This window comes from Ustilago hordei (assembly GCF_900519145.1).
Source record: "Ustilago hordei strain Uho2 genome assembly, contig: UHO2_contig_03, whole genome shotgun sequence".
Classification (NCBI taxonomy): Eukaryota; Fungi; Basidiomycota; class Ustilaginomycetes; order Ustilaginales; family Ustilaginaceae; genus Ustilago; species Ustilago hordei.
This window is the reverse complement of record NW_024545288.1, coordinates 1,386,949-1,411,621: the sequence shown is the minus strand read 5'-3', so window position 1 is coordinate 1,411,621 and position 24,673 is coordinate 1,386,949. Positions and strand designations below refer to the sequence as shown.

Sequence of the window (24,673 nt, the reverse complement as noted above, 5' to 3'; positions counted from 1 at the left end):
AAGTAGGCTTCCTTTTCGTTCATCAGTTTAATCGTTCTCTTTCTCTCAATATATACACTCCGCCCCAGACTATAATGAAGCGATGTGTAAAGATTGTGATTACACCAGATTTTGGCGAGAATGAGGGAATCAATTCTCCTTGTCTTGGCCATCCAGCAGAGCAGACCGCGTGGGACCAACGTACACAGCCGATGTGCGAGGCTTGAAGCCGAATCCTCCACCGGCTCCAGTACTACGAGCCGCCACTGATGGTCTGCTTTTGGCAGTCATGACCACTTTCGGTCGGCCTCCGACCTTTGAGGCAGCACTTGGAGTCACAAGTGCGTTGTTTGCTGAACGCTCAGCTAGCGAATCCGGTCGGGCAGACGGACGTTGGATAGCTGCTCGTGGCGTCACTAATTGCGACGTTCGACTCGCACCGACGGCAGGTCCGATGCTGAGCCGGCTCATACTTGCACGTGGCACTAATATTCGAGCTCGCGGTGTTACTCCGCTGCCTGTAGGTGTCTCGCACTCTCCTGTGTCCAAGTCGAGACCTTGCGGTTGAGAAGCGCTCTTACGCATGCCTGAGACGGGTGTAGCGTCGACAGATGAAGTGCGAGACGTGGCTGCGCGTGCAGTGGGTGTAGCGAGCGATGCGGACCGGATCGTCAATGTGTGTGGAGCGGGCGTCTTCATCATTGCTGCTGAAGAGCTGGACAGCGTCGTGCGAGTGGATGGTGTAGCGGCGGAGGAAGACGAGGTGAGAGAAGCACACGGTCGCGGATTCGCTCCAATAGCACCAGCAGAGGTCGAGGCACGAGGCGTTGGAAGTACGCTGGTTGTCCTGCCCGTCAAGGATGATCGTGGTTTCGGGATGGTTCTCGCGGCTGCAGTAGGCGTCTTCATACTCGGGGAGGTGCCAACAGGTGCAGTAGCAGCGGGTGCAGTTCCGCTACGACCGGGTGTAGTCGGTCCCAGGGAAGGAAGAGGTGGAACAGGGTGCGCTTGCAGAGTGGCAGCTGTAGCGGCAACAAGAGACTCCCTCCGACGTGCTGGACCAGAGACAGGAGGTCGCGAGCTGGTGAATGTGCTCTTGCGTCGGCTGCGCATTGGAGTCTTGATCTCACTGGCGGCTTCGTCACCAGATGTTTGCGTGATAGCATCGGATGAGGAGGTGGCTGCACTGTGTGCTGGTGACGAGAGGGAGGACAGGCCAGCTGACGCGCTTCCTGAACGTGTCAGTCCAGCAGCACGGTCTACGATGGGCTTGCTTGCCGCAGGCACAACGGAAGCACGGGGCTTGAGTAGCCTTGATCCAGCAGTAGGCGTCACCAGAGAAGGACGAGGTACCATCCGCGATACAGGTCTGGTCACTGTCGAGGTGGCAGCGGTTGGGCGTTTGACAGTAGATGTCACGGAAGCTCTTGCCAGGCCAACAGTTCTGACCGGCGTCTTTGCCATCGCCCGCCTCTGCAGCTGCGCCGTTCTCGCAGCTTCAGCGGCCCACTTTTGTACATTCTGCGCATTTCTTTGGAAATCTTCATCCTCGTCATCGTCATCATCATCGTCACTTTTGTTCCTTCTACCGGCATTAGTCTTCTCCACCACCTCGTGCATCTTGTCGACCTCCTTTTTCTGTAGACCTGAATGCGAAATCGAAAACGAGTTGTTTCCAAACAGCAAAGACGCCTCTCCGCTCTCGTCCATTAGATTGCCTGCAATCATGCTAGAATTGCCAATGAAGCTGCCAGTCAGGTTGAGCTCAATTGTGTCATCTCCCGCCGCATTCTTGACAACTCTTCCGATGCCGAGCCCTCTAAGCCCAAGCGCGTTGCCGTTCACTTTACCCAAGCTGCGAGGCTTGAAGTCCGTCACACCACTTTCCTCGGGCACCACACTGCATCTTGGTTTTGCTCTGAACCCGCCCAGCTTAGCAGGTGAGCTGCGGTGGGTCACAGCAGAAGACAAAGATGCTGCAGTAGCGGAGGCAGATTGGATACGGGCTCTAGCACGAGAAACGTCAAAGCTGTCGTCAATCGTGATATCTGCAGCGGTATTAGCCGCAGCAGCTAGAAAGCTTGTGTCTTGATTGAATAGCAGCTCCTGTGTTCCGGTGGTGTCCAGATTCATGCTGAGGTCTGAGAGCCTAGCACTTGGGCTGGAGGAGGAAGCCATCATTGATGGCCGCATGCGAGGTGGTCGGCTTGTTGTCGAAGACGTCGTTGGTGCAGGTGAGAGCGGAGTTGAAGCGTTCTTCGTTTCTCCGCTCATTGTGTGCAGTCTTGTTCCCGGTGAGGAGAAAGAGCTGATCACTACTGGTTGACGTAGTGGCGAATCTTTACTAAAATGTTTAGAAGCGGCCGAGTCGGTAGAGTCAACTTTGGAGGGTGAGGTGGAAGGGGAGCTGCTTTGGCGAAAGAGCAAGAAGGCAGTTGGTGCGGCTTCTCCAGCGGCTTGCTTGGGTGGAGAAGTTAAGATGCTGCTGCCAGAAGCTTTTCGTGGTGATTTGGATGGTGAGACCGGAGGTGGCATCTTGATCGAGTCGAACATGGCGGCCAGAGCAGCCTTCTCTGGCGACATTGGCTTGTCCTCCGGCACCGTGTGAGTCTTCCGAGCTGGCGTCTTCATTGTAGCATTCATGACAGGTGTTGTCGAGACCATGCCAATGATACTGTCATTCTTCACTTCCTTTTGTGGCGTCGATAGAAGCGCATCGCTGGAAGCCGCGAAACTTTTAGGTGGAGCTGTCTGCATAGGCGCCAACTCTGCAAGTGAGTCGTTCGGACTGTCTGGCAGTGGTACAAATGCAGCGTCGACGGCCGAAGTTCCCAGCGGGGATGGAAAGTACAAGAGCTGTCCGATGTCGTCAACCATCATTATCTTTGTAACGGTACGAGACGGTGTTGGTGTTGGCAAGCATCGAGCTGTCAAATGCGTCAAGACAGCGGAAAGCAGCACATGTAAGGCCGTGCGGCTCGGGAGCGTAGAAAAACAGCCGAACAGAAGTAACACAACGCGAGAGTTTCATTCGCGAGGCAGCTACACGTGATTTTGCTTTTTGCCGTCTTGGTAGACCCGATGCTGCTCGAAATTCCCGATCTGGGATGTCGAAGTGGAGGGAATCCCTCGAAAACGCAGAAGAGGCTGAGCTGCAGAAGACCTTGGATCAAGGCTGATTTTGCATGCATTCACGGCTAGCGAAAAGCTCAGCTTTCACCACCATTCTTTCTTTCCACCATACCGTTCAAGAATCAACCAGCAACAACGTGATGCTGCAAACATAGCGTTGACATCATCATGTGCGGCCGCTTCGCAAACGCGCAACCTATACCCCAATACCGCGCTGCGGTGCGAGAGCAATTACCCGAGCACCGCGACCCGACCCCAGCACCAGACGCAGATGAATATACCCCTTCACACAATGTTGCGCCGCAGACTCGCTGCCCTGTGGTCCGACGCGAGCTCTCCTGGGAGCGTGACCGACGTCTCAAGGCCCTTGAGAACCCTACCGAAGAGGATCGCAAGTTCCAGATGATCATCCAGACCATGAGATGGGGCCTTATCCCACGCTTTCACAAGAAGCCGCCTAGCTATGCCGAGGCATACAAGACCATCAATGCGCGCGACGATACCATTCTCTCACCGCAGAGGTCAATGTGGCACCCACTTCTGCCCAGTCAGCGATGCGTGGTGTTCGTTCAGGGCTTTTACGAGTGGCAGAAGCGTGGCTCAGGAGACGGAGAGAAGGTTGAGCGTATCCCGCACTTTGTTGGTATGACTGAGCCAGGACACGGCCGAGACGACAAGACAGGAAAGGGAAAGCGCTTGATGCCTCTTGCAGGCCTCTACGAGCGCGTGCGTTTTGACGGCGAAGACAAGCCACTCTACACTTTCACCATTGTCACCACCGCTAGCAACGACCAGCTTGGTTTCCTGCACGATCGCATGCCCGTCATCCTCCCAACCTCCAAAGCCATCGCCACCTGGCTGGGTTTGTATGCAGAGCCGAGGCCGGAAAGCGCTGTCAAGAAAGGAGAGGAAGTTGATGACAGCTGGGGTCTCGATGTTGCTAAGCTTCTGCGGCCGTTGAAAAGCGAGCTGGAATGCTACAAGGTTCCAAAAGAGGTCGGGAAAGTCGGCAACAGCGACCCAAGCTTCATTCTGCCCGTGGAGGAGAGGAAAGATGGGCTGAAGGCTTTCTTCAACAAGCAAAAACAACAGCCGGCGAAATCTTCAACGCAGAGAGATACGACCACAAAAGGTAGCTCGACAGCAGTCAAGAAAGAAGAGGAACAACGGCAGCTCACACAAGACAGCGACTCGCTCATACCTAGCTCTTTCAGTGACACGCAAGCCTTGTTGGCTGCGCAGGAAGCGGAAGACGCGGCCGCATTTGCTGAGGCCACGGCGAAGGCAGAGCAAGAGGAGCAAGATCGTAAGCTCGCCGAGCGAATGCAGCGCGAGTTTGAAGCCTCACAGCAAGCTCATCAGGCTGGGAACGGTGTCGACATGAGTCGAAGCGAATCGATTGTCAACCTTGGCGACTCTTCACAGTCTGACTTCATCACCAGCACTCACGATGCTGAATCGAAAGGACAGCAGAATGGGACAGTAAAGGGCGAGGAAATAGGTGACGGGTTTGCAGTACCGAAAGACGAAGCGATGCCGTCCGAGCCAGAAGGCAGCATGCTCAGGAGAAGCAGACGAAGACGAGCTCCGTCCGAACACGGAGATAAACCAGGGAAGCGAGCTTGTGAGGACTCGCCACTCTCCCCCATCCCCGGTTCACCTCCGTTCGGTGACGGAACATCAGCTGTCACGCCATCCTCACGCTTCTCACCTGACCCGTACAACCCTCCTCTCTCTCCGCCACGACCAAGAGGCGGTTACAGCCGCAAGCTCTCACCAGCTTCCGGTGGCGGTGTTCACGTCAATCCTCCGCGTGGCAAGAACAGAGACAAGCCTCGTTTCGAGCCTTTCCCTCAGGCTCCACCGCATATGTGGAAGTCGGAAAAGAAGGAGAAGACGGAGCGTGGACCAATGGACGAGGCTCTCAAAAAGCAGAGGAAGATTGCTGAAGCTGCAAGGGAGGAAGAGGAGAAAGCTTGGCGTGAATTATCGCCTTCCAGGGCCGCCGGCGGGAGTGAGGACAGTCAGAAGGAAGTTGAAAAGGAGATGAAGTCACCAGTGAGGAAGAAAACAGCTGAGGCGACAGGCTCGGCGCCAGGGTCTCCGCAAAAGAACAGAAAAGGTGCTGGTGCGGATATCAGGTCTTTCTTTTCGCCTCAGAAGAAGTGAGCGTCTCAAACGAATGTGGTTTAGCAATGGGACTGTACTTTTACCAATCTGTCAACAATGCACGTATGATGAGTCCGGAATTTTTCTGAGTTTGTAGTGTAGAGTAGTGTAGAGTAGTGTAGAGTAGTGTACAAAGCAATGACGACAAGCCAAGGCAAAGTCGAGTGCTCAGTTGGCTCCACTACCACCTCCGCCTTGATGTAGCCTCCTAATTTGAATCGGAGCTCCAGCTGCTCTTGGCTTCTTGGCCCCTCCTTGTCCGTCTCCGCCTACAGCGCCATCTGCTGCAGCTTGTCCGCCTTGGTTGAGGCCGTGGGCTGAGAGCTTGCGCTTTGCACCCACGGCCTGGGCTGCAGCTGCTCCACCGCGACCTCCACGTGTTGCAGGAGCAGCGATGCGTGTTCCGCCTCGGCCAGCGGATGCTGCTCCACGAATAGAAGCTACTGCAGTCGGTGTGGGTCCACCAGCAGCAGCTGCTCCAGTCGCGCCAGCGTTGGCGGGTCCAGTAGGAATCGGCCGTGCGACAGGCCTTGCGTTTCCACGTCCAGCTTGAGCTGCTCCCCTGCCAAACACGCCTGGGCGAGCAGGCAAAGCGCTTGTCGAGGCTGCTGCAGGTCCGGTTGGAGCTATGCCACCTGTACCAGTTGCAGCGGCAGCCGAAGGCTCCTCGCCCTTCAGGGCAGCAATCTCGGCTGTGAGCTTAGCGATCTTGTTGTCCTTTTGCTTGATCATGAGAGTGTTGCGGAGGTTGGCCTCGTTCTTGCCTGCCTCGAAGCGTGCTTTTGCACTCTCATCATACTGGGCCTTGAGCTCGGCTTCACGAACTGCAACTGCCGAAACGATGGCGTCTTGCACAGCAGCCTCGCGTTTGTCTTCGAGTGCCTTGAGCCGCTGTTGGACTCGCGATTCGACGTCGCCTTCCGCAGCGCTTGCGGAAGCCGTGGGTGGGTTCTGTGCGTACTTGATCTCAAGATCGGTCTTAAGTTGGCGGAGCTCCTCGGCGTGTTTGGCCTTGAGCTGAGCGACGTCAGCCGTGTCTCCAGAGGATAGCTGTGCTTCAAGTTCGCGGATCCTCGTCTCGGCTGCTGTCAGCTTGGCTTCAAGCTCAGCAACGCAAGCCTGTAGTGTTGCGACATCCACGTTGGCACCGGAAGTGGTGCCGGTTGCGAGACGTGCCTGAACAGCTTTTTCAATTGCCTCTGCGTTGTTCTCTGCAAATTCGGTCTTGAGTTGCGCAATCGTCTCGTCACGTTGCTTGACCTCGGCTTCAGCAGCGCGCATATTCCTCAGGAACTCCTTGCCTTTCTGCAGGTGCTTGTCGCGAGCAGCCTCCATCTCAGCCTTCTCCTTCTCGAGCTTTTCCTTGACTTCGTCAAATTGCTTCTGAGCTTCAGCAACAGCTGCTTCAATAGCTGCCTGCTGATCGGCTGACGAAACACCAGCAGCTCCGCTATCCGTGACAGATGCATCAGCAGTCTCTGTTGCAGTGTTTTGTGAAACGGCAGTAGATGCGCTGGCACCTTCGGTAGTTGGTGCTGTTGATGCAGAAGCTTGAGCCTGTTCAAGCTGCTGCTTGAGGGCGTCCCTCTCCAAGGTGAGCTGGGCAATGTTGACCTCATGCGTAGCGATCACCTCCTTGAACTTGGCCGCGTCTTCGTCCTTCTCTTTCTGAAGCGCCACGTACTTCTCTTGTGACTCGGCAACCGACTTTCGCTCCGCCGCGATACGAGTTCGGACCTGCTCCCTCAATTTGTCGAAGTTGGCTTGCTTCGTCACAACCTCAGCCTTAGTGGTTTCCAGCTCTGCCTCCTTCTCTTGCAGCTTGCTCTGCATCTCCTCGATCTTCTGATGTGCCTCCGCGCGCTGTTGCTCCACCTTTTGCATCTCTTCGTTGATACCGTGAGTTCGTAGGAGCGACTGAGCACGAGCCTGCCAACGCTTGCTGTCCTCGCGCAAGACGTTCAACTCCGCCTGCGATGCTTCGAGGTCAATCTGAGCACTACGCAGCTGTTTGCGGACCGGCTCGAGCTCGGTGTTGGCGTTCTTCAGCTCTGATTCAAGCTGCGAGATGCGAGCATTTGCGCGATTAGCGGCCTCTTGAAGAGTGTTGTGGTTCTCGCGCAGCTCGTTGAGCTGGCTGATCTTCTCGAGAAGTTCTGCATGCTGCGTGGAGCTTTGTGTCGACGTGTTGTTCTTGGTCCGCTCGGTGTTAAGCTCGGTTCTTGTGTCTGCAAGAGTCTTGTTGACGTGCTCGAGTGTTTGCTTGAGACGCGAGGTCTCCTGCTTGTTGAGCTCCATCTGCAAATCGACGATCTCTTTCTCGCGGCGCAGGAAGTTGACAACTTCGTGCAGCTCCTCGACTCGACGCTTCATGAGCGAATGCGCCAATTCAAAACCAGAAGTGCTTGATTCCTCCTTTTTGGCTTCGACGGATGGAGAAGCTTCAGTGGCGGCTGGTCCTGTTGTTGCGGCTTCACCGTCTGGTGCTGGCGCGGCGGCGGGCGCTTCGCCAGTCGCTGCTGTCTCAGTGGCAAGAGCAGCAGCCTCAGAAACCGCGGATCGTGCCGGATCACTCGAGGCGGGCAAGGCAGTGCTAGCTTGCTCCAACTCCATGTCAACATTGACAGAGGGCAAAGGAGCAGCTGCAGCCTGGCGGATTTGATTGGCCTGTGCGTTGATCGTCTCCAGATGTGTGTGAAGGATCTGATTCTGGGTAGTCAAGTCTGCGATGCGGCGCTGCAAGTCGGTCTTCTCGCGTTCCAGAGCGTGTTGCACAGCATCCCAACTGGCCTTCTCTCGGCCCCATTCAGCCTCTGCCAGATCCTTGGAGCTGCGCAGTGCGCCTGCTTCTTGTCGAGCCTTGTTGAGCTGCTCCCGAACCTCAGCGAGATCAGTGGTGAGGGTTTCAACGCTCTTGGCTAGCTCAAAATGCTTTTGCTGTGCCTCCTTGGTAGCCTGAACATGTTTGCGGATCTCACCTTTGACGTCTTCCTGCTCAGCACGTGCCCGCTCCTCGACAGTGCCAAGCTCTGTGATGGCATCTTCCAGCGACCTTTTCTCCTCTTTGAAAGCGGCTCGTTCTGTCTCAAGCTGCTTCTGCAGCTCTTGCAGCTGCAGCTGCACTGCGGAGAGCTCTGACGAAGATATTGCGAATTGCTTTTGCAGACCTTCGAGTTCGGCCACCTTGGCAGCGAGGTCCGCGGAAGTAGATGCCTTGAGCTGGTCGTGCGCTTGCGTCAATGCAGACAGAGCAGCCTCTTTCTCGGCGACAGCAGCATTCGCCTGTTCCACTTCGAGCTTGCTCTTGCGTACCTCGAGCTGAGCAGCAGCGCGACCAGCCTTAAGATCAGCAAGCTCGATCTCAAGCTGCTCCTCCCTCGATAACTCGACATTGACCTGAGCACGGAATGCAACAGGGTCGCGAGAGATTTGATCGCGGCGCTCATAGATTGCGAGCTTCTCTTTGGTCGATTCGAGCTGCCTGGTGAGGTCCTCGACGCGAAGCTGAGTGTGATCAGCGCTGGTGCGCGCGATAGCGATGGCTTCCCTCGCGTTGCTGAGTTCGGAGCTAGAAAGGTCGATGCGGCTCTGCAGGTCCTTGGTTTCGATTTCGCGACGGAGGCTGAGCTGGCGGTAGAGATTTTGCTCAGCGGCAAGACGACTACGGAGATCTTCGTTGATCTCATCGAGCCTCTTGACGTCCTGCTCCAGGCGTGCCTTGGCATCCCGACCGCGCTGCTCGAGCTCGGATTGCATCACTTGAGTAGTGCGAACAAGCTCTTGCAGATTGTTGCGCTCCTTTTGCATGGCATGGTTCTCTTCGAGCAGCTTGTCCTCCGTAGACTTTCGGAGATCCTTTTCAGCCTGCAGGTTCGAGACTTGCGTGCGTAGCTGCTCGAGGCTGGAGCGAGTTTGGATGAGCTGCTCCTCCAGGGTTTGTGCCGCAGCATCCTTGCGTGCAAGGTTCTCCTGCAATTGGGAAGTACGCTTGGTGAGCTCGTCGAGATCAGCCTTGGTCAATTCGAAGGTCCTTTGCAGGTTGGCGTACTTGTCCTCAGCAGCTTGACGGAGAGCCTGCTCGCGAGCCGACGTCACCGTCGTCTTGCTGATCTCGACTTGCAGCGAGCGCACCTCTTCGCGGTATCGAGCGATCTCAGCGTCGGTGTCCTTCTTCAAGCGTTCATGGCGGCTTCGCAATGCTTCGTACTCGGCTAGCGGCAGACCAGAGCTGATGACAGGTACTGCCGACGAGATAGGACCGCCTGCAGCGGTATCCTCGCCATCTTTGCCATCCGTCTTGCGGCCTCCGGTGGCACAAAGCTGACGGAAGAGATCGCGCTCCTTGCTGATCTCTTCCACCTTGTAGCGTTCCTGACGAACCTCGTCCTCGAGGCGAATGATGAGGTCGCGTGCTTCGTTGACGGCATCGTCCTGATCTTCGGCAAGACGTGCCTTGTAGTTGCGCTCCTCCTCCTCCATCTTGGCGCCGAGTTGACGGATGACCTGCAAAAGTCGAGCATTTTGGCTGCAAAGCTCGGTGAGCGACTGGAAGGTCACGAGCTCGTTGGTGATGACAGCTTGGGTGTCGGATTCGGGCAAGCTTTCTGGAAGGGGAGCAATCGCGTCGAGCTCGGCGAGAAAGCTGCCATCATCCTCGAGGCGAGCGGCAGCCCCTTGGTTGTCGCGCACGATGATCGCTTTCGTGAGTTCACGCACTTGACGTCCGAAATCGGCGAGCTGCTGCGACATGAACCCATTTTCGCGAGTGATGCGGTCCAGATCCAGCTTGAGACGCTTCGCTTCCGCCTGCACTGTGTCGCGCTCCTGCGATGCAGTGGCAACTTGGGCGACCATTTCTTGATTTTCGGCAGCGAGACGCTCAGTCTCTTCGCGTTGAGCTTGCAGCTCGGGCGCTCTTTCTTGCAGCTCGTCCATGACCTGAGCGAGGACAGAAGTGAGGCGATTGGTCTCGAGCCTCTCTCGTCGGAGCTCTTCTCGCGTCTTGGCAAGCTCCATGTAGATCTGGCTGAAGCTCTTGCCAGATTTGCGGATGCGATTGGCGATTTCGGCAATTGGAGAGATTCCGAAGCTGTTGTTGAAAGAGGCGGCGGTCCCCATGAGTCCGTGGCGACGAGGGGTGGACGCCGTGCTGCGGGTATCAAAGTCATGTCCAGCGTCGCTCATGGCATCGAGCGTTTGATCAAGGATGCTGTCACCATTCTCACGCCGACCCTGTCCGATGCCAACGCCTTCGGCAAGACGGTCCAGCGCCTCAGAAAGCTCTTGATTCTCCTTTTCGACAGCTTCTCGTAGCTGAGCCTCCTTCTGCGTCTCGGCCCAAGCCGCTTCCTCACGAGCACGGCATTGCTCAAGAACCTCCTCCCACTGTTTTTCAAGATCTGCGATACGCTGATTGGCGTGCTCAGCGCGTCTCTCGAGCAGGTTAACGAGCTGACTCTGGCTGCTAACTTCAGAGCGGAAAGAGTCTTCTTGTGTTGCAAGTCGGCTCTGAAGTTGAACGACCCTATCCGTGGCCTGACTGAGCTTGTTGCTGGTCTCATTGTAGGCAGACTGAAGGGACTCAACCTTGGAGCGAGCGACGGAAGCTTCCTGGCGAGCGTTGTCGAGATCGGCCTGAACGCGGCTAAGCTCAGCACGCTTAGCGGCGCGAAAGGCGGCAGAAGACTCGCTGAGCTTGCGAAGCTGTTCGTGGGCCCATTCCGCACCCTTCTTTGTGAGCTGAACCTCTTGCTCTAGACCCTGCAGCTTGAACTTGGCAATGTTCTCCTGGCTGCGTGATTCTTGCACTGCGGTAGACAGACGAGAGATCTCTTGACGAGCGTCGCGGTTGCGTGAAAGCAGATTGTCGATCTCCTCGGCCTTGCGAGTGCTTTCTTCGCGTTCGCGCTGAAGACTAGCGAGAATATCGCGCTTCTCCTGCTCTGCTTGGTCAAGACGGCCGCGTACCTCGGCAGCCTGTCGGACGCCGTTCTCCGTCGAGTTCTTGAGGGTGGTGAGCTGAGCACTGACGCCGACAAGCTCAGCGGACAGTCGATCCTTTTCGCTCGTGACTTGTTCCTTGGCTCGTCGCTCGTTTTCGAGCTCAGCCTTGAGCGCCGCCGTCTCTGTCTGGGAAGCTGCTAGCTCTGTGGCCAACTCTGCGCTTCGAGTCCTGGCAGCATCGTGCTCGCGCTTCTCATTGTCGAGCGAAGTCTGCAGGGAGCCAACCTGACCCTGGAGATTGACGACCTCGGTCTGCAAGCTGTCTTTGAATCGCGTAGCTTCGAGCGTAGCTGTCCTTTCCTTCTCCACTTCTTGCTCCAGCTCCTGACTGCGCTCTCGGGCGAAAGCCAGCGTCGACTCGGACTGTTGACGTGTTTGCTCTAGTGCGGAAAGCTGCTCTTTGATGTCTAGAGACTTGAGAACAACGTCGTAAAGATGGAGAACGAGGTCGGCATCTGGGGTTTCTAAACGTTCAGAGGTGATGGTCTGTTGGAAGTCGGAGTTGCTGAGGGTGGTCAAAGCCAATGCGAGCTGATCCGCACTCATGTGTGGCAGAAGCTGAACGTGCAGCGACCAAGTCTTTGTTGGAGAGTCGATAGTGGTCGTCGCATTCGAGTCTTGCATAGTGATATCAGCAGATGCGGAGGCAGGCGGCTGATCGCTGGTGGCTGCGCGGGCATCAGCTACAGCTAGCATACGCCTCTGTATATCCTGAGCATCAGGCACAGGGTTGGAGTCCGTCATGGCCGGCGTTGAGCCGCGTGTCGGCTAGCCAGCTCTCAATTCGGGTTGATCTGTGACTGCGCGGAAAAGAGTATTGGCATGCAAAAGAGAAGGTGGGCCAGAAACCAATAGCGGATATGGGAAGGGGTGTATGCTGAAGTGACGATGTGTGGAATGACCGAGGGTGATGGTGTGAGCGACAACTTGTGAGGATATGGTGTGGAGATCGAATGGAGGAAGAGTTGAAGTGGACTGCGACATGCTCAACCAACGCAGATGCGACGATTTCCTGCCTTGACCTTTTCTTCCCTTCACGTGACGGAGGAAATCGAGACAGCACAGCTGCAGAGTGTTGGACGTTCGGGCCATCAGACTTCCACAACTTCCAGCACACTTGGAAGGGTCCAAGAGCAAAACAACGCCTTGAACACGCCAACTCACAATCCTTTCTACCTCTTATCCGCATCCGCGACGCCCGACACTGTGACTACGCCGTTGGCACTGCTGGCCCGCAACGAGAACATAGCGAGGTCCAGAACGGCTGCTTTCTGCCCAAGCTTGAGGATAAAAAGCTGCATTCGCACTCCAGCGCGACGCCTCGAGACGGCTTGCAAAAAAAATGGGAGCTTCTGAATCACGACTTCGTGTCGACGACTCGAACGAGGCACCAAGGCAAGGCTATCACGTCGTCCGAGTCGCAGCAGGCTCGCCCGCTCATCTTGCCGGGATCGAACCTTTCTTCGACTTTTGTGTCGGCATTGACGGTGTGGCATTGGACCCGACGAAGGACGTCGATGGAGCCGGTGACACGACAGGCTTAGGGGCGTGGAAGAGCTTGGAAGAGCGGGAAGGGACACAGGTCATGCTCGATATATGGAACTCGAAACGCCAGCAACTTCGCCAAGTTGCCATCGTCCCTTCCCGACAGTGGTCATCACAGCCTTCCACCAGCAGCATCAACGGAACTAGCTCAGAAGCAACATCACAGCCTTCCTTACTCGGGCTCTCGCTCCGGCTCTGCAACCCTTCACAAGCTCTGTTACACGTATGGCACATCTTGGAGATTCTAGAAGGATCACCTGCTGAGTCTGCTGGTCTTGTGCCATTTGGCGACTTTGTGATCGGCTGGCCAGGTGGAGTGTTGCAAGCAGAAGGCGACTTTTACGAGCTTGTCGAGGCACACACTGATCGAGCATTGCGGTTGTACGTCTACAACTCTGACTACGATCACACAAGGGAAGTTATCATTGTGCCCAATCGCGAATGGGGTGGTGAAGGTTTGCTTGGCTGTGGTGTGGGGTACGGCCTCTTGCATCGCATTCCTAAACCTCAAGATCTACCCAAGGTGCCACCAGAGCTATCGTCGCACGAAGACGAGGATCAAGGCATTCCCGAAGACCAGCTCAAGACACCGAGGATCGGTGCTCCTCCATCGGCGGCAGCGACACCAGCAGGCAATCCACGCTTCGAAGAAGATCACTTCAGCACGCCCCTCGCCAACCCTTCTGGCGCAAGATCAGCAAGTCAAGACCACGACTATTATCACAGCAGCCACGATGAAGAAGAAGAAGAACTCGACTACGAGGCCAATACCAGCGGGGTCACGGTCAGCATGCGCCACGATGATGAGGATGACGAAGAAGGTCAGAGTCGAGATGTCGCAGATCTTGCTTAGTGGCCTAGCTCAAGAGCTCAAGCCAAATGTCACTCTTCGCCAGACACATTGTATCAGTGGTAACGATTACATGGAGCAGATTTCGCCTCAATGCAGCTCATACCATCGCACAAATAGCAGATCGAAGAAACGTGAGATTATTGAGGGGCCACAACAAGACAGTGTACTACAGTAAGGAAGTCATAGTACAGCTGAACAGTCTGGCACGAGCAAGGCAAAGATGCCCTAATGTGACAGGAGCTCCCTTCAATCTCGCTTCAGAGGCTTGCGCAGCGAAGCAAAGAAAGAAGGCGTCTCCAAACCCAATCTCCTCTGAACCTCCTCAGCCCAGACAGTGAAGAGTCCCACCTTTTGCTCGAGCTGCTCGATGTGGATCCTGTGCGTCTTGTCGCGCCTCTGAGCTTCATCAGTCAAGTCATGACACATCTCACGCATCTTGTCGAGACGGTCCGAGAGCTCGTTGATCGTGTACTTATGACGGGTCAACTCGGCTTCTTTGCTATCAAGTCGAGCAATTAGCTCCTGCACCTTTGAGTCCGAAGGCATTGGTCTGCTAGCTGCAAACACAGGCTTGGCAGCCGATGTTGCCGTCCCGTTTGCAGCTGTGCCCTGGAACATCCACTCGGCCATGAACTCGGTGGAGTCGGCTGAGCTAGACTCGGGCTTGGCGACGGCTTTGCTTCTCTGCGAGCGCAGCTTGTCGAACAGTGCACTGTTTGGCTTAGCTTGGCCTGTCTCCTTTGGCTTGACCGTCTCAAGATCAGATGCGAGCTCGGCGGCAATGGCACGCGAGAGCCCCGCGTAGCTGTCATCCCAGGCGGCCATGAAGATGTCTTCCAGATCCCGGAACTGGTCCGAGATCGGGTACTCGTGCTTTGTTGAGCTAGTTACGGCTGTCTTGACCCGTGCAGGACCCAGCTTTGCCTTTGGCATCTTCGAAGATGCCTTCACTGGCTTTGACGACTGTTCGACGTCGTCATGCATGCTTCCGTTTGTAGCGATAGATAGATCTGACACAGGAAGCAAATGATCGCCTTCCTCATCAGCAGCCACACTGCGAGCCGGCTCATGTTCGCGTGCTGGGAAGCCAGTGATTGCCTCGACATAGTCCTCAGACTCGTAACGGGAGAAGGCGTCGACAGCAGCCTTATCAGGAACACCGCTTGATTGGGTCGCCTTGAGGTCACGTTCGCGAATATCACTTTCAACATCTCCGATCCATTCTTCGCGGGCGTCTGAGTCTGTGACGGAGGTCTTCGCCTTTGAAGTCGTGACTGGAGAAGCTGCTGCCGAGTGACCGGCTACGTGCTGCCACTTGAGCTGCGCGCTATTGCGCTTGGCTGGAGTTGACGAGCTGGCGAACTCCTCAGAAGTCGAAGGTGTGGAGCGAGTCCAAGCCTTGGAAGTTTTGAAGGCAGCACCGTCGCTCGAGGCAGAAGGGACATCGTCGTGACGGGACACATGCTTGGGTCCCCAGCGGCCGTACTCGCCTAGTTCGGAGCCTCGACGACCAGCACGAGAGCCGAAGAAGAAGCCCGTACGGTCTAGATCGAAGACATCACCCCACGCAGTTCCAAGCCCTCGCTCAGAGGTAGAGGACGAGCCAGCTTGAGCTTCTTTGGCATCCTGCTCTCGAATCCAGTTGCGTCTCTGAGCAACAGCACGAGTTGCTTCTTCGAGCTCGCGTTCTATCTGACGACCGATCTCGCCTCCAGCCTGACCATCTCGTAAAGAGGCGGCAACGAGGTTCTGGACTGGGCTGGCAGCCAGAGCGTTGATACGAGCAAAGTTGAGGGCCACGCGGCGCCAAGCATGGGCGTCACGATATGCCATACCCTTGGCAGCTTGAAGTCGGTTCATGGTTCGTCGATTTTTGACGAGAAGATAGACAGCGGCACTCGATGCTGCTCCAAAGAGGACAAAGGTAAAAGTGGTACGACCAGTGGTAGAAAAGCTTGAGGCTTCTTCAGCGTGTTGAAAGTGCGGTCCAGACCGGAAGGATCTGGCAGGGGCTTGATGCTGAACTTGAGACCTCTGGGGAGCGTCCGGGGATGGAGAGGCGAACCACGACTTTAGGCCAGAGAAGGACCGGTTGTTATCTGTCGGCTGCAATGACGAACCTGGCGTTTTTATACTGTCGGAGGAGTCCGTGCTGAAGGATGACGAAACCGAGGCTGTTACTGCGGAGGGAATGGAGGCTTGGATCTTAGACGCAATGGTCGTTGTGTAGTGCGCAAGCGTGTCCAAGACGGAGTTCTCTAACTCTGCGTTGGTCTGAGCGTTAAGCGATGATCCAGCCGGACGAGAACAAGCTTGTGGATACGATGTATGACCGTCACGACCACGGGAAGATTGAGGCTTGGCTTCTAAGGAGGACGAAGACGAGTGAGGGAATATGTAGCAGTAGCTCAAGAGCATGTGGAGATGGCCGATGCAGGATACGAGATATGTAGAGCTGTGCGGGATGATATGAGTCTTCTTATAGGCTACGGTTAGGTCAGGATGGGTGTGATGGTGGAGATGGACATGCTGGCTATGACGGTGGAAAAAGAAAGTAGCCTTTGCTGCCCTTTCAAGTTGATCCAAAGGGGGATCGCATGTCGGACCTCGTCGAGATAAGCGCGCGAGAGGTTACGATGTGACAGTGTGGCCTCGTTACCCCGCATGCCGACTCAACGCTGAGTTGCGCGCATCTGGACCCTTGACTCTCGACCTTTTGCGCGCTCTCGTGATCCGTGAACGTGATAGCAGAGCGCTGGCTGTTGTTTCAGAGGGTGTAACATAGCAATTTTCCGATCCACCTTCAACGTTTGACTTGCCAAAAGTATACTTGCACAGACGGTAGGACAGTTGTCCATGAACGATGAGGAATCCGTACAGACCAAGTCTTAACGTCAAAGTGGCCACAGTTGTAACCAGAAGATGACGTTCGCAAAAGATGACGGAGCAATGTGCGTGGGCGATGAAGGCTAGGTCGCGAGGCTATGAGCCCCCGGCAATCAGCATGCCTCTCCGTCTTTGCAGCGCCGGCGATGGCCGCCTCCGCAGAAGCAACTGTGGATCGCAGTGTGGTTGCGGAGCATATTATGCGGCGTAGACTGTGACCTCAAATGAACAGCCGACAGCTGCCGAGCGCCCCGAAGTAATTCAGGATGGGTGAGGGAGAGTCTCTATGCTTTGGACATAAAAAGGCTTCATGAACAAGACTGCTGATTTGAGACCTGAAGAAAGAGACAGTATGGTGATACCGACCGACGACTGGCACGCCCCAAGTGCGTTCGAAGGGTCGAAGAGACCCGCAGCCCCAATCACGAAAAGGAGGACCCGTTGGAGACAGGTTCAAGAACGGTCCGCACAACTAGCTAGCAAGAACGTCTCGCAGCCTTTGGATGCTGCCCAACAGCGGGCTGGCCAGTACTCACAGGTCCGCATTGACATCCAGCTCATCAAGACCGAAAAACAGTTTCACCTACTCGCATGCTTGATGCCTCCGCGATCCGCAAGATCACGGAGAGTCGCGGAAGTCGGCTATTCTGACTCCAAAAAAGGCTGGGTTAATGTGGCGTTGGGAACGGAGAAAGGTCACTTGTCAGTTGTCAGAATAGCATTCAAAATTGTCCTTTCATCGTGAATCCGACTTGGTGACAGCGCTTCTGTCAATACCTTGTATCTCCCATGAGACACGGCTGGGGTCCGTCGAAGAAGCTGTCAGTTGGCGTGTTCGAGACCACTCCGTCGAAGGCAAAGAGCTGCGAAGAAGGGGGGACAGCAGAAAGACACGTCTTTTGATAAGAACCAGTTTGACATTTCGTGGGCAGTAGCCATATGAGTATCATACTATTATCAAAGCCTAGCTCGGTCAGGAACAGGGGCCGGCGAGCCCACTCCATAGTCGTCGTGTGCTTGGTTGTTGCCTTCACGTTGGTGATCGACAACAGCAGCCTTGCTTTCCACGACAGGAGCGACGCCATACAATTTGGATCGCTCGTGAGAAAGAAGCTTGGCAACTTGGAGTGCCTTGTCCAAGTTTCCTTTAATGCGGATGCGGCCTTCGTTATAAAGGCGCTGTGCTTGAACCTTTCCCGAAGCCAGGTCCAACAGATCCTTATCGCGGCACTCGATAACGACGTCAGCCTTACGCTTGCGGCCCAATATAGCTGTGGAGGGCTGACCACGGCCGATGACGCCCTTGTGCTTCATGTCTGCATACCAGATTGCGGGACGTAGAGCTCCTCCCGAGGTTGAGACCTTACCATCAACAGGCTTGGTTCGGGGGTTGGAAGGATCGATGGCAGTGGATGGCTGGATGATGAAGAGATAGACGCTTTGAAGCGATCGGACTAGACGTTTACGTGAAGGAAAGCCGGCAGGAGGGTTGGCAAGAATCTGAGCAGAGAGAGCAAATACGCGGCTCGACTCGAAGTCAGGACAGTTGAGGTCTTCCTGAGTGTTTAAGGCCTGGCTTGCCTCTGCCTTCATACGCTCTTCGGTCTTGGGGTTGGACATGGTGGTGGTGGTGGTGGTGGTGGATGATGGATAGTGCTGAAAGCTCAGATGGGAGAAAGCGGTGAGATGTGGGGGAAGGAAGGTCGCTGGCGAATGTAGCGCGATCAGGCTGCTGGAGCAAAGAAGGGCTGTCGCACGGGCTTCGTGTTCGTTCTGTTAGACGGTGGTGACACAAGAAGAGCGGGGAAGCTGCTCACGGTTCCCTGGCTAAGTTAGCGACCAGATCGGCGGCTAGAGCGTTGCACTGGCGGCCTAATTCAAGGTGGAGGCATCTCCAGTTACCTTTGTCCCGATTGGGCTTCAGCTCAGAGGTCAGCTGCAGGATTTTATTGTAAGCGAAGCTGAAATGAGCGTGAAATCAGAAGCGTGCGGACGCTCAAAAAGAGTGTTACTCGACGCGATCAAACAAAGACCAGGGATATTTCACTTGGTAGTTTATTTGCCTTCGGATTCCTTTTTGACGTGAGAGCGTTGTGCCTGCAAGCTAGGACCGGAACCCACGCAGGGTCTCATCTACGGCTACCCACATGATCACCACCATGCTGTTGAGTCGCTCAGATGACGGTCCGCAGCGGCAATCGGGGAATTTTGTGATTCTAGACCCCTTTGCGATCACTTGTGCGCTCTCTGTCACCGCGAACCTAAAAGCTAAACCGGAAAGGGGCCAGCGAACGAGACATTAGGCGAGTGACCCTGCTTGCTGTAGAATGAAGGCCATTTAGCTTCCTATTCTCCTGTTCACAACGACCAAGTTACACAACAAGAGTCAATGTGGCATTTTCTGCAGATGATGCATCGGTTGACAATAGGGAGCATTGAGAACAGTCGAAGGTACGTCGCAACTTCCAGGGTTTATCCGGGATGCCAACAGAGCAAAGCTCGTAGTGAAAGCATGTGAGTCCTAGTTCGATTTCACACTTTCGCCAACTTTGCTCAATCGGATAGGTAATATTTTGCCCGGATCGACTGTCGCAATAGGCATTGGCATATCGGCTATCCGACATCCGACATCCGACATCCGACATAGTTTCCCAATCATGTTTCAGCCTTATCATCCTTGTATCATACACGTATACACAGAACGCTGGAGGACACATATATGCATTCAAGTCATCTTGTACTTAGATTATGATTATCATCGCAATCGACACTCGTGATCAACGCTATTTACTGCACGCTCTGCAACACTCGTGAAAGCATATGCTGCTTATTCACGAGCTTACTCAGACACGTGAAAGCAACGATGGTGTCAAGATATATATATATATATATATACTCATGTTTGTAGCCTCAGTTCGTTTGAATAAGATCAAGCATTAAAGAAAGAAGTTGCTACACACCTGTACAAAGGGAGCCTGATCGTGGCCCCAACAAAGTGGTACCTCTATTTGCAACTAGAACAAAGGGCCCAAGCTCATCTCATGCATGCTCGCGCTGTAGATGCTGTCCCTTTGCTCCGCCGACAAGGTTCACCGTTTGAGCTCATTGGATTACATCAAAATTCCCACGAAGCTGCTCAAGATGCCGTTCCTTCTGGAATACCAGTCGAGCAAGCTTCTTCACAAGTCCTCGTCAAATTCTTCTTTGGACCGACTTCCCCATCCTCTTCTCACCTGTCTCAAACGCCTTCGGGAGTCGATCCTACTCTCTGCCTCGTGATTCCCGTAGTACAGAATGGAGCTTTTTGTACACAACATTCCCAACTCTTTGAACAACAAGGCCATCGAAAGTTTCATCTATGCTGTACTACAAAAGGAGAATCACTTCAGTTCACCGTATCAACCCTCTTCAGGCAGCTCAACAGCTAGCATCTCCATTAACAAAGGCTTCTTCTTCAGAAGATTCGAGCGGCACAGGAATCAGGGTCTCATTACCTTCGCCAGGGAGCGTGTTGCCAGATGGTTTCTATACTATGCTGAAAGCCAAACCTTCATGCGCCGGTATAATATAAGGCTGAAGAAAGGCCGAGACAGTCCATCAAAAGCTTTCATCAAAGCCATTTCAGAGAACGTCACGGACCAGCAACCATCAGCAAGCGCTGAGAGGCACAGCGAGGCACAAGCCTTTGTCTTTGGACTGGCTCATACAGGATACTGGTCTGCGCTTCATCGATTCAATTGGACACGCTCTTTCTCAGGCAACCATCGTCTCACAATAGATGGAGGTGTCATTATCATTGCTCTACCTGAATACAGTATGTCATTCCTTCCCAGAGACGTTCGGTCGTATGGAACTGCCTTTATCGACCCGAAGTCTCTTAACAACGGAAAGACTGCTGGGCGAGCCTCTGGACGAGATGGCCGAGTTGAAGCGCACACTACCAAGAATGCTACCGGTTGGGTTGGAGCCATCTTCTTGTTCGAACTTAAGCACAATCCACAATTCGCTAGCGTTAGCTCCAACTCCTCCGATCATGGATACAAGCCTCCGTCCAGACTTATCCGCCTATCCTTTGCGGCAGACACTCATGGTCTGAAAGCAGCCTACCAGCTTGATGGCGTCTTGGACAGTCTTCTTGCTAGTTATCAACGAATTAACATGCGTCAGATCCAGATGGCACAGGACAGCAACTCTGGATTTATCGAGAGATTCTTCAATCGAAGCAAGAAGCTCGACATTGAGCTGGCTTTCGTCCGCGAATCCCTTCTCCGCAACGAGCTCGTGAGCATTTCCGCTCTAAATAAGGAAATCAACCATCGTCTCGAAGACATGATCCATCAGGGGAACCAGCAGCTGGCCTTAAGGGCCCTCAAAAATTTTGTTGCCAAGCTTGAGCTTCGACAAGAACGCGGAAAGGACGAGGAGCAAGGCAACAAAAAGACTGCCCGCCTATTTGAGGAATCCCGTGCTGAAACGGAGTCGAACACCTCGAGAGACCTTTTTGTCGACCTTGACTCTTTCCTTGCGACGGTGGACGATGTCTACTCACCAATGCTTCACATTGATGTTACACCTACACGTATACTGCTCCATGGACCTCACTATCACGTGTCCAACCGTGTCATTCGGAGCTACCCTAACCATTGGCATCATTTTGCCAGGGTGACATTCACTAACGAGGACCGCGACCTAGCTACCTCGATCCGACCCAACTACGGCTTCGATGATAGCGAAAGGTATATCCAGTCGCGTGTCCTCAACGTCCTTTTACATGGTCTCAACGTGGCTGGACGGCATTGGGATCTGTTGGCCTGGTCCTCCTCCTCAATAAGCACGCATACCGTTTGGTTCGTGACCCCTTTCGTGGACAATAATGGTCAGAGAATCGACGCCAACGTCATTCGCAGTCGCCTTGGTGATTTTTCGGACGTCATCAAGTCTCCTGCCCTATATGGTGCCCGGCTGTCCCAGGCGTTTAGTGCAACAGCGCATACAATCTCTGTTCCTGCGAGCCATATCCATGCAAAGCCTGACAAGGTGTCAGAGCAGGGAATGCCGTACACAGACGGAGTTGGCCAGATTTCTCCTGAGCTGATGGCTGAGGTATGGACCAGCTTTCTTGCTGCTCACGGAGAGGGCCGAAAACGCAAATTGTTGAAGGCAGCGGCACCCTCGGCAATTCAGATGCGCTTGGGCGGTAGCAAGGGTGTTCTTGCGGTGAATCCTAGGCTGAGGGGAAAGGTACTGATCATCAGGCCTTCAATGACCAAGTTTGGCTCACCCCATCAAGACCTTGAAGTTGCCAATGCTAGTACTCGGGCCAGGCCTGCGAAACTTAACCGCCCACTGATCAATGCTCTTGAAGACAGAGGCGTGCCTGCCTCAGCGTTTATGGAGATTCAAGACGAAGCTATCACATTGATCGGTCGAGCACGCTCTGACTTCCAGGCCGCTGCAAGACTTTGCTCAGCCTTCAGCTTCGGCACTGGCTGCAACTTGCGTTCTCTCTTTCAAAAGCTACACAGCCTGGGACTTGGAGGAAAGACGGTTCACGTCGACAGCTTCTTCCTTGTTATCGCGAAATCAGTTACAGCAGCTGCGTTGGGAGATATGAAACGAAAAGCTCGTATCCCGACACGTGGAGTGACCATGCTCGGTATTGCAGACGAGTTTAGTTTACTCAAAGAGGGTGAGGTCTTTGCTCAAGTAGAGTCAGTCGAGTCAGGCAAGGTTACACGGAGGATACTGGTAGGTAGGAACCTGATAGGAAGGAGTCCAACGGTCGACCCAGCAGACGTCGCCATGGTGAAGTGCGTCAAGCCCCCGCCCGGTCACCCTCTTCTGCAACTGCGCAACGTCATTGTCTTCGATACATGCAGCCGCGATCAGCCCTTTCCGCGACGTCTTGGGGGTGGAGACTGTGACGGTGATTTGTATACAATCTACGAGGACGATCGTCTCTTTACAAAGGCCCAGCAATCAGCAATGACGTTTCATCCTAAGATCGCGCCTGCGGAGCTTTCTCGAGATTGTGGTTCTTACGAGCTTGCATTCTTCTTCACTCAGTTTATGCTTAATGATTTCATCGGCCTCGTCTCGTCCACCCACTTGCGTATCGCCGATATCAGCGAGCTCGGCTCTCACGATTCACGGTGCAAGACGCTCGCCCGACTTCACTCTCAAGCTACCGACTTCAAGAAGACCGGCTACGCCGTGGACAGAAGTCAGATGCCTCGACACCGCGAGCCTATCATTCCAGACTTCCTTGCACAAGGAGAGAAGAGGGAAGGCAAGTTAGTGTACTCTAGCTCAAGGGCTCTTGGTTACCTGTATCGAGCTGTCAGCTGGCAGCAGACCGACACACCTTCGCTCGATCGAAGCACCGATCCCGAGACCGGCCTGGTCACAGTAGGTGCAGCAGATTGCTTTGATGAGAATGATGAGCAGGCCTCAGAGTTCGGAAGCGCTATGAGCAGCATCTTGGAGGAAGAAATAGACAGCCAACCTGTTCGAGCCAGCTCTTTGCGTGCGACTCTTAGCACTGGTGTACGTCCTCTCACCGAGGGTACAGGAGAAGCGCACCCTGGCGCCTCTGGTGAGACCGAGACTGCCACGGCGTCTCCCTGGGCATTCAAGGACGTCACATTCCCACAGCTGCTAGAAAAGATCCGATGGTCAAACAGCAACTTCTTGGAACAATGTGTCCATCAAGAAGACAAAGACGCCAGCGTAGTAGAAGAAGGGCACAGATACATCTCCGTTTTTCAACATTTCACTCGCGAGCTTCGACAGGTCTCTCGAATGATTGCTTCTTACCATCCTGATGTTGACCGACCCTGGGATGGTCTTAGCGGTGCTGAAGCATCTTTGGGAGGTACACTTCTCGTATCAGAGGTGCATCTGCTCACAGGACGACTTCCTTGGTCCAAGGTCAACAAGAAGAAGCGGGATGAGAGCAACAACACCTTGCTCGATAACATGAGAGCTCTCTGCACGATGCTGCGAAAGGACATCAGCTCTATCTCGGAAAGGAAGGCCTTCGGTGGAACGGCGTCAAGCGTTGATACACACCGCTTGAGCAACGGCAACGCGGAGGATCAAGGCCAGATCACAGTCGATGGTGGATCGGAAGTCAAGATGAAGGAAGACGGAGAAGCTTCCGCACCTGGCAGCCAAACACCGAGGTTTGGAGCCACTCGAGTTTCGGGAAACGGCAGTATTCAAGCGCCGTACGAGCTGCTCAGCGACGACGATGACGCAATGAGCATCTCGAGTGACAGCACAATCGACGTTGTTGCTGTCAGACCTGCCAACGCAATCATTCAGATTTATCCTGATGGTTCAGGAACAAATGCCGGTCCAGCTCAAGCCGCAGCTGATGCTGTTCTTCCTGGTGTCAACAAGTCGAATGGTGCTTCAAGCAGTATCCACAACGACTATGCCGTTGCGGACGACGACGAAGACGAAGAAGGCGAAATCACCGTCAGATCAGCCCAGAAGATTGTCGACTCGCTCTGGAAAGCCTGTCACTTCTTCTGCTCCCCTCTCCGTCCTCGCTACAGCAACCTTTACGGGTACAACACCTTCATGCTCACGCTCGCCATGCATCTCCTCTCCATGCTTGATACGCTAAAGCATCTGTATCGCAATCCTTCCCTGCGATCGGTGTATCAGCATCGTCGTGCGAACTCGGTCGCCTCAAGCGCAGCAACGCAAGACACTACGGGTAGTAGCACTGCAAACGACCTCAGAACGGGAGAAAGCGGTCGCATTGATCGAGTGGCTATGCAGCTCGACGTGCAAGGTAACTTGGACCATTTATATGGTTCCGACGAGTACGAGTACGATGATGATGAAGTGGAGGGCAGGTTGGACAGGAATTACAGCTTGACTGCGGATGCGATGTCTGCGCTTGATCTTGGAACTGTTTTGCTCGATTCGGGTGCCAATGACGGTCGTAACGACTAGAAGACCTAATCGTCACTCATTCCTCACCATTCCGCCATATGCTTTTACACAGTCATCACCTGTCAATCAAAATGAACTTATATCAATCACCTCCATCAGTTTGTGTCACATGTGTGGGAGAAGAGGGGAAACGAACGT

The 24,673-nt window shown here is 54.4% G+C and overlaps 8 protein-coding genes across 8 annotated transcripts; 4 read left to right on the top strand and 4 right to left on the bottom strand.

The window, feature by feature from the left end:
- Positions 1–129: 129 nt before the first annotated feature.
- UHO2_02031 (uncharacterized protein) lies at positions 130–2,856 on the bottom strand (the record flags this gene model as incomplete). The annotated part of the gene is made up of 1 exon (XM_041559468.1): positions 130–2,856. The coding sequence occupies one exon, from the start codon at positions 2,854–2,856 to the stop codon at positions 130–132; it is 2,727 nt and encodes a 908-aa protein (XP_041415402.1).
- Positions 2,857–3,279: 423 nt separating this feature from the next.
- Positions 3,280–5,280, top strand: UHO2_02030 (uncharacterized protein; the record flags this gene model as incomplete). The annotated part of the gene is made up of 1 exon (XM_041559467.1): positions 3,280–5,280. The coding sequence occupies one exon, from the start codon at positions 3,280–3,282 to the stop codon at positions 5,278–5,280; it is 2,001 nt and encodes a 666-aa protein (XP_041415401.1).
- Positions 5,281–5,448: 168 nt separating this feature from the next.
- UHO2_02029 (uncharacterized protein) lies at positions 5,449–12,027 on the bottom strand (the record flags this gene model as incomplete). Its single annotated transcript, XM_041559466.1, has 1 exon — positions 5,449–12,027. The coding sequence occupies one exon, from the start codon at positions 12,025–12,027 to the stop codon at positions 5,449–5,451; it is 6,579 nt and encodes a 2,192-aa protein (XP_041415400.1).
- Positions 12,028–12,625: 598 nt separating this feature from the next.
- On the top strand, positions 12,626–13,681 carry UHO2_02028 (uncharacterized protein; the record flags this gene model as incomplete). The annotated part of the gene is made up of 1 exon (XM_041559465.1): positions 12,626–13,681. The coding sequence occupies one exon, from the start codon at positions 12,626–12,628 to the stop codon at positions 13,679–13,681; it is 1,056 nt and encodes a 351-aa protein (XP_041415399.1).
- Positions 13,682–13,927: 246 nt separating this feature from the next.
- UHO2_02027 (uncharacterized protein) lies at positions 13,928–16,099 on the bottom strand (the record flags this gene model as incomplete). Its single annotated transcript, XM_041559464.1, has 1 exon — positions 13,928–16,099. One exon carries the CDS (start codon positions 16,097–16,099, stop codon positions 13,928–13,930), a length of 2,172 nt encoding a protein of 723 aa, XP_041415398.1.
- An 820-nt stretch (positions 16,100–16,919) lies between these two features.
- Positions 16,920–17,312, top strand: UHO2_02026 (uncharacterized protein; the record flags this gene model as incomplete). The annotated part of the gene is made up of 1 exon (XM_041559463.1): positions 16,920–17,312. One exon carries the CDS (start codon positions 16,920–16,922, stop codon positions 17,310–17,312), a length of 393 nt encoding a protein of 130 aa, XP_041415397.1.
- A 212-nt stretch (positions 17,313–17,524) lies between these two features.
- UHO2_02025 (uncharacterized protein) lies at positions 17,525–18,187 on the bottom strand (the record flags this gene model as incomplete). Its single annotated transcript, XM_041559462.1, has 1 exon — positions 17,525–18,187. One exon carries the CDS (start codon positions 18,185–18,187, stop codon positions 17,525–17,527), a length of 663 nt encoding a protein of 220 aa, XP_041415396.1.
- Positions 18,188–19,861: 1,674 nt separating this feature from the next.
- UHO2_02024 (uncharacterized protein) lies at positions 19,862–24,535 on the top strand (the record flags this gene model as incomplete). The annotated part of the gene is made up of 1 exon (XM_041559461.1): positions 19,862–24,535. One exon carries the CDS (start codon positions 19,862–19,864, stop codon positions 24,533–24,535), a length of 4,674 nt encoding a protein of 1,557 aa, XP_041415395.1.
- Positions 24,536–24,673: the final 138 nt, after the last annotated feature.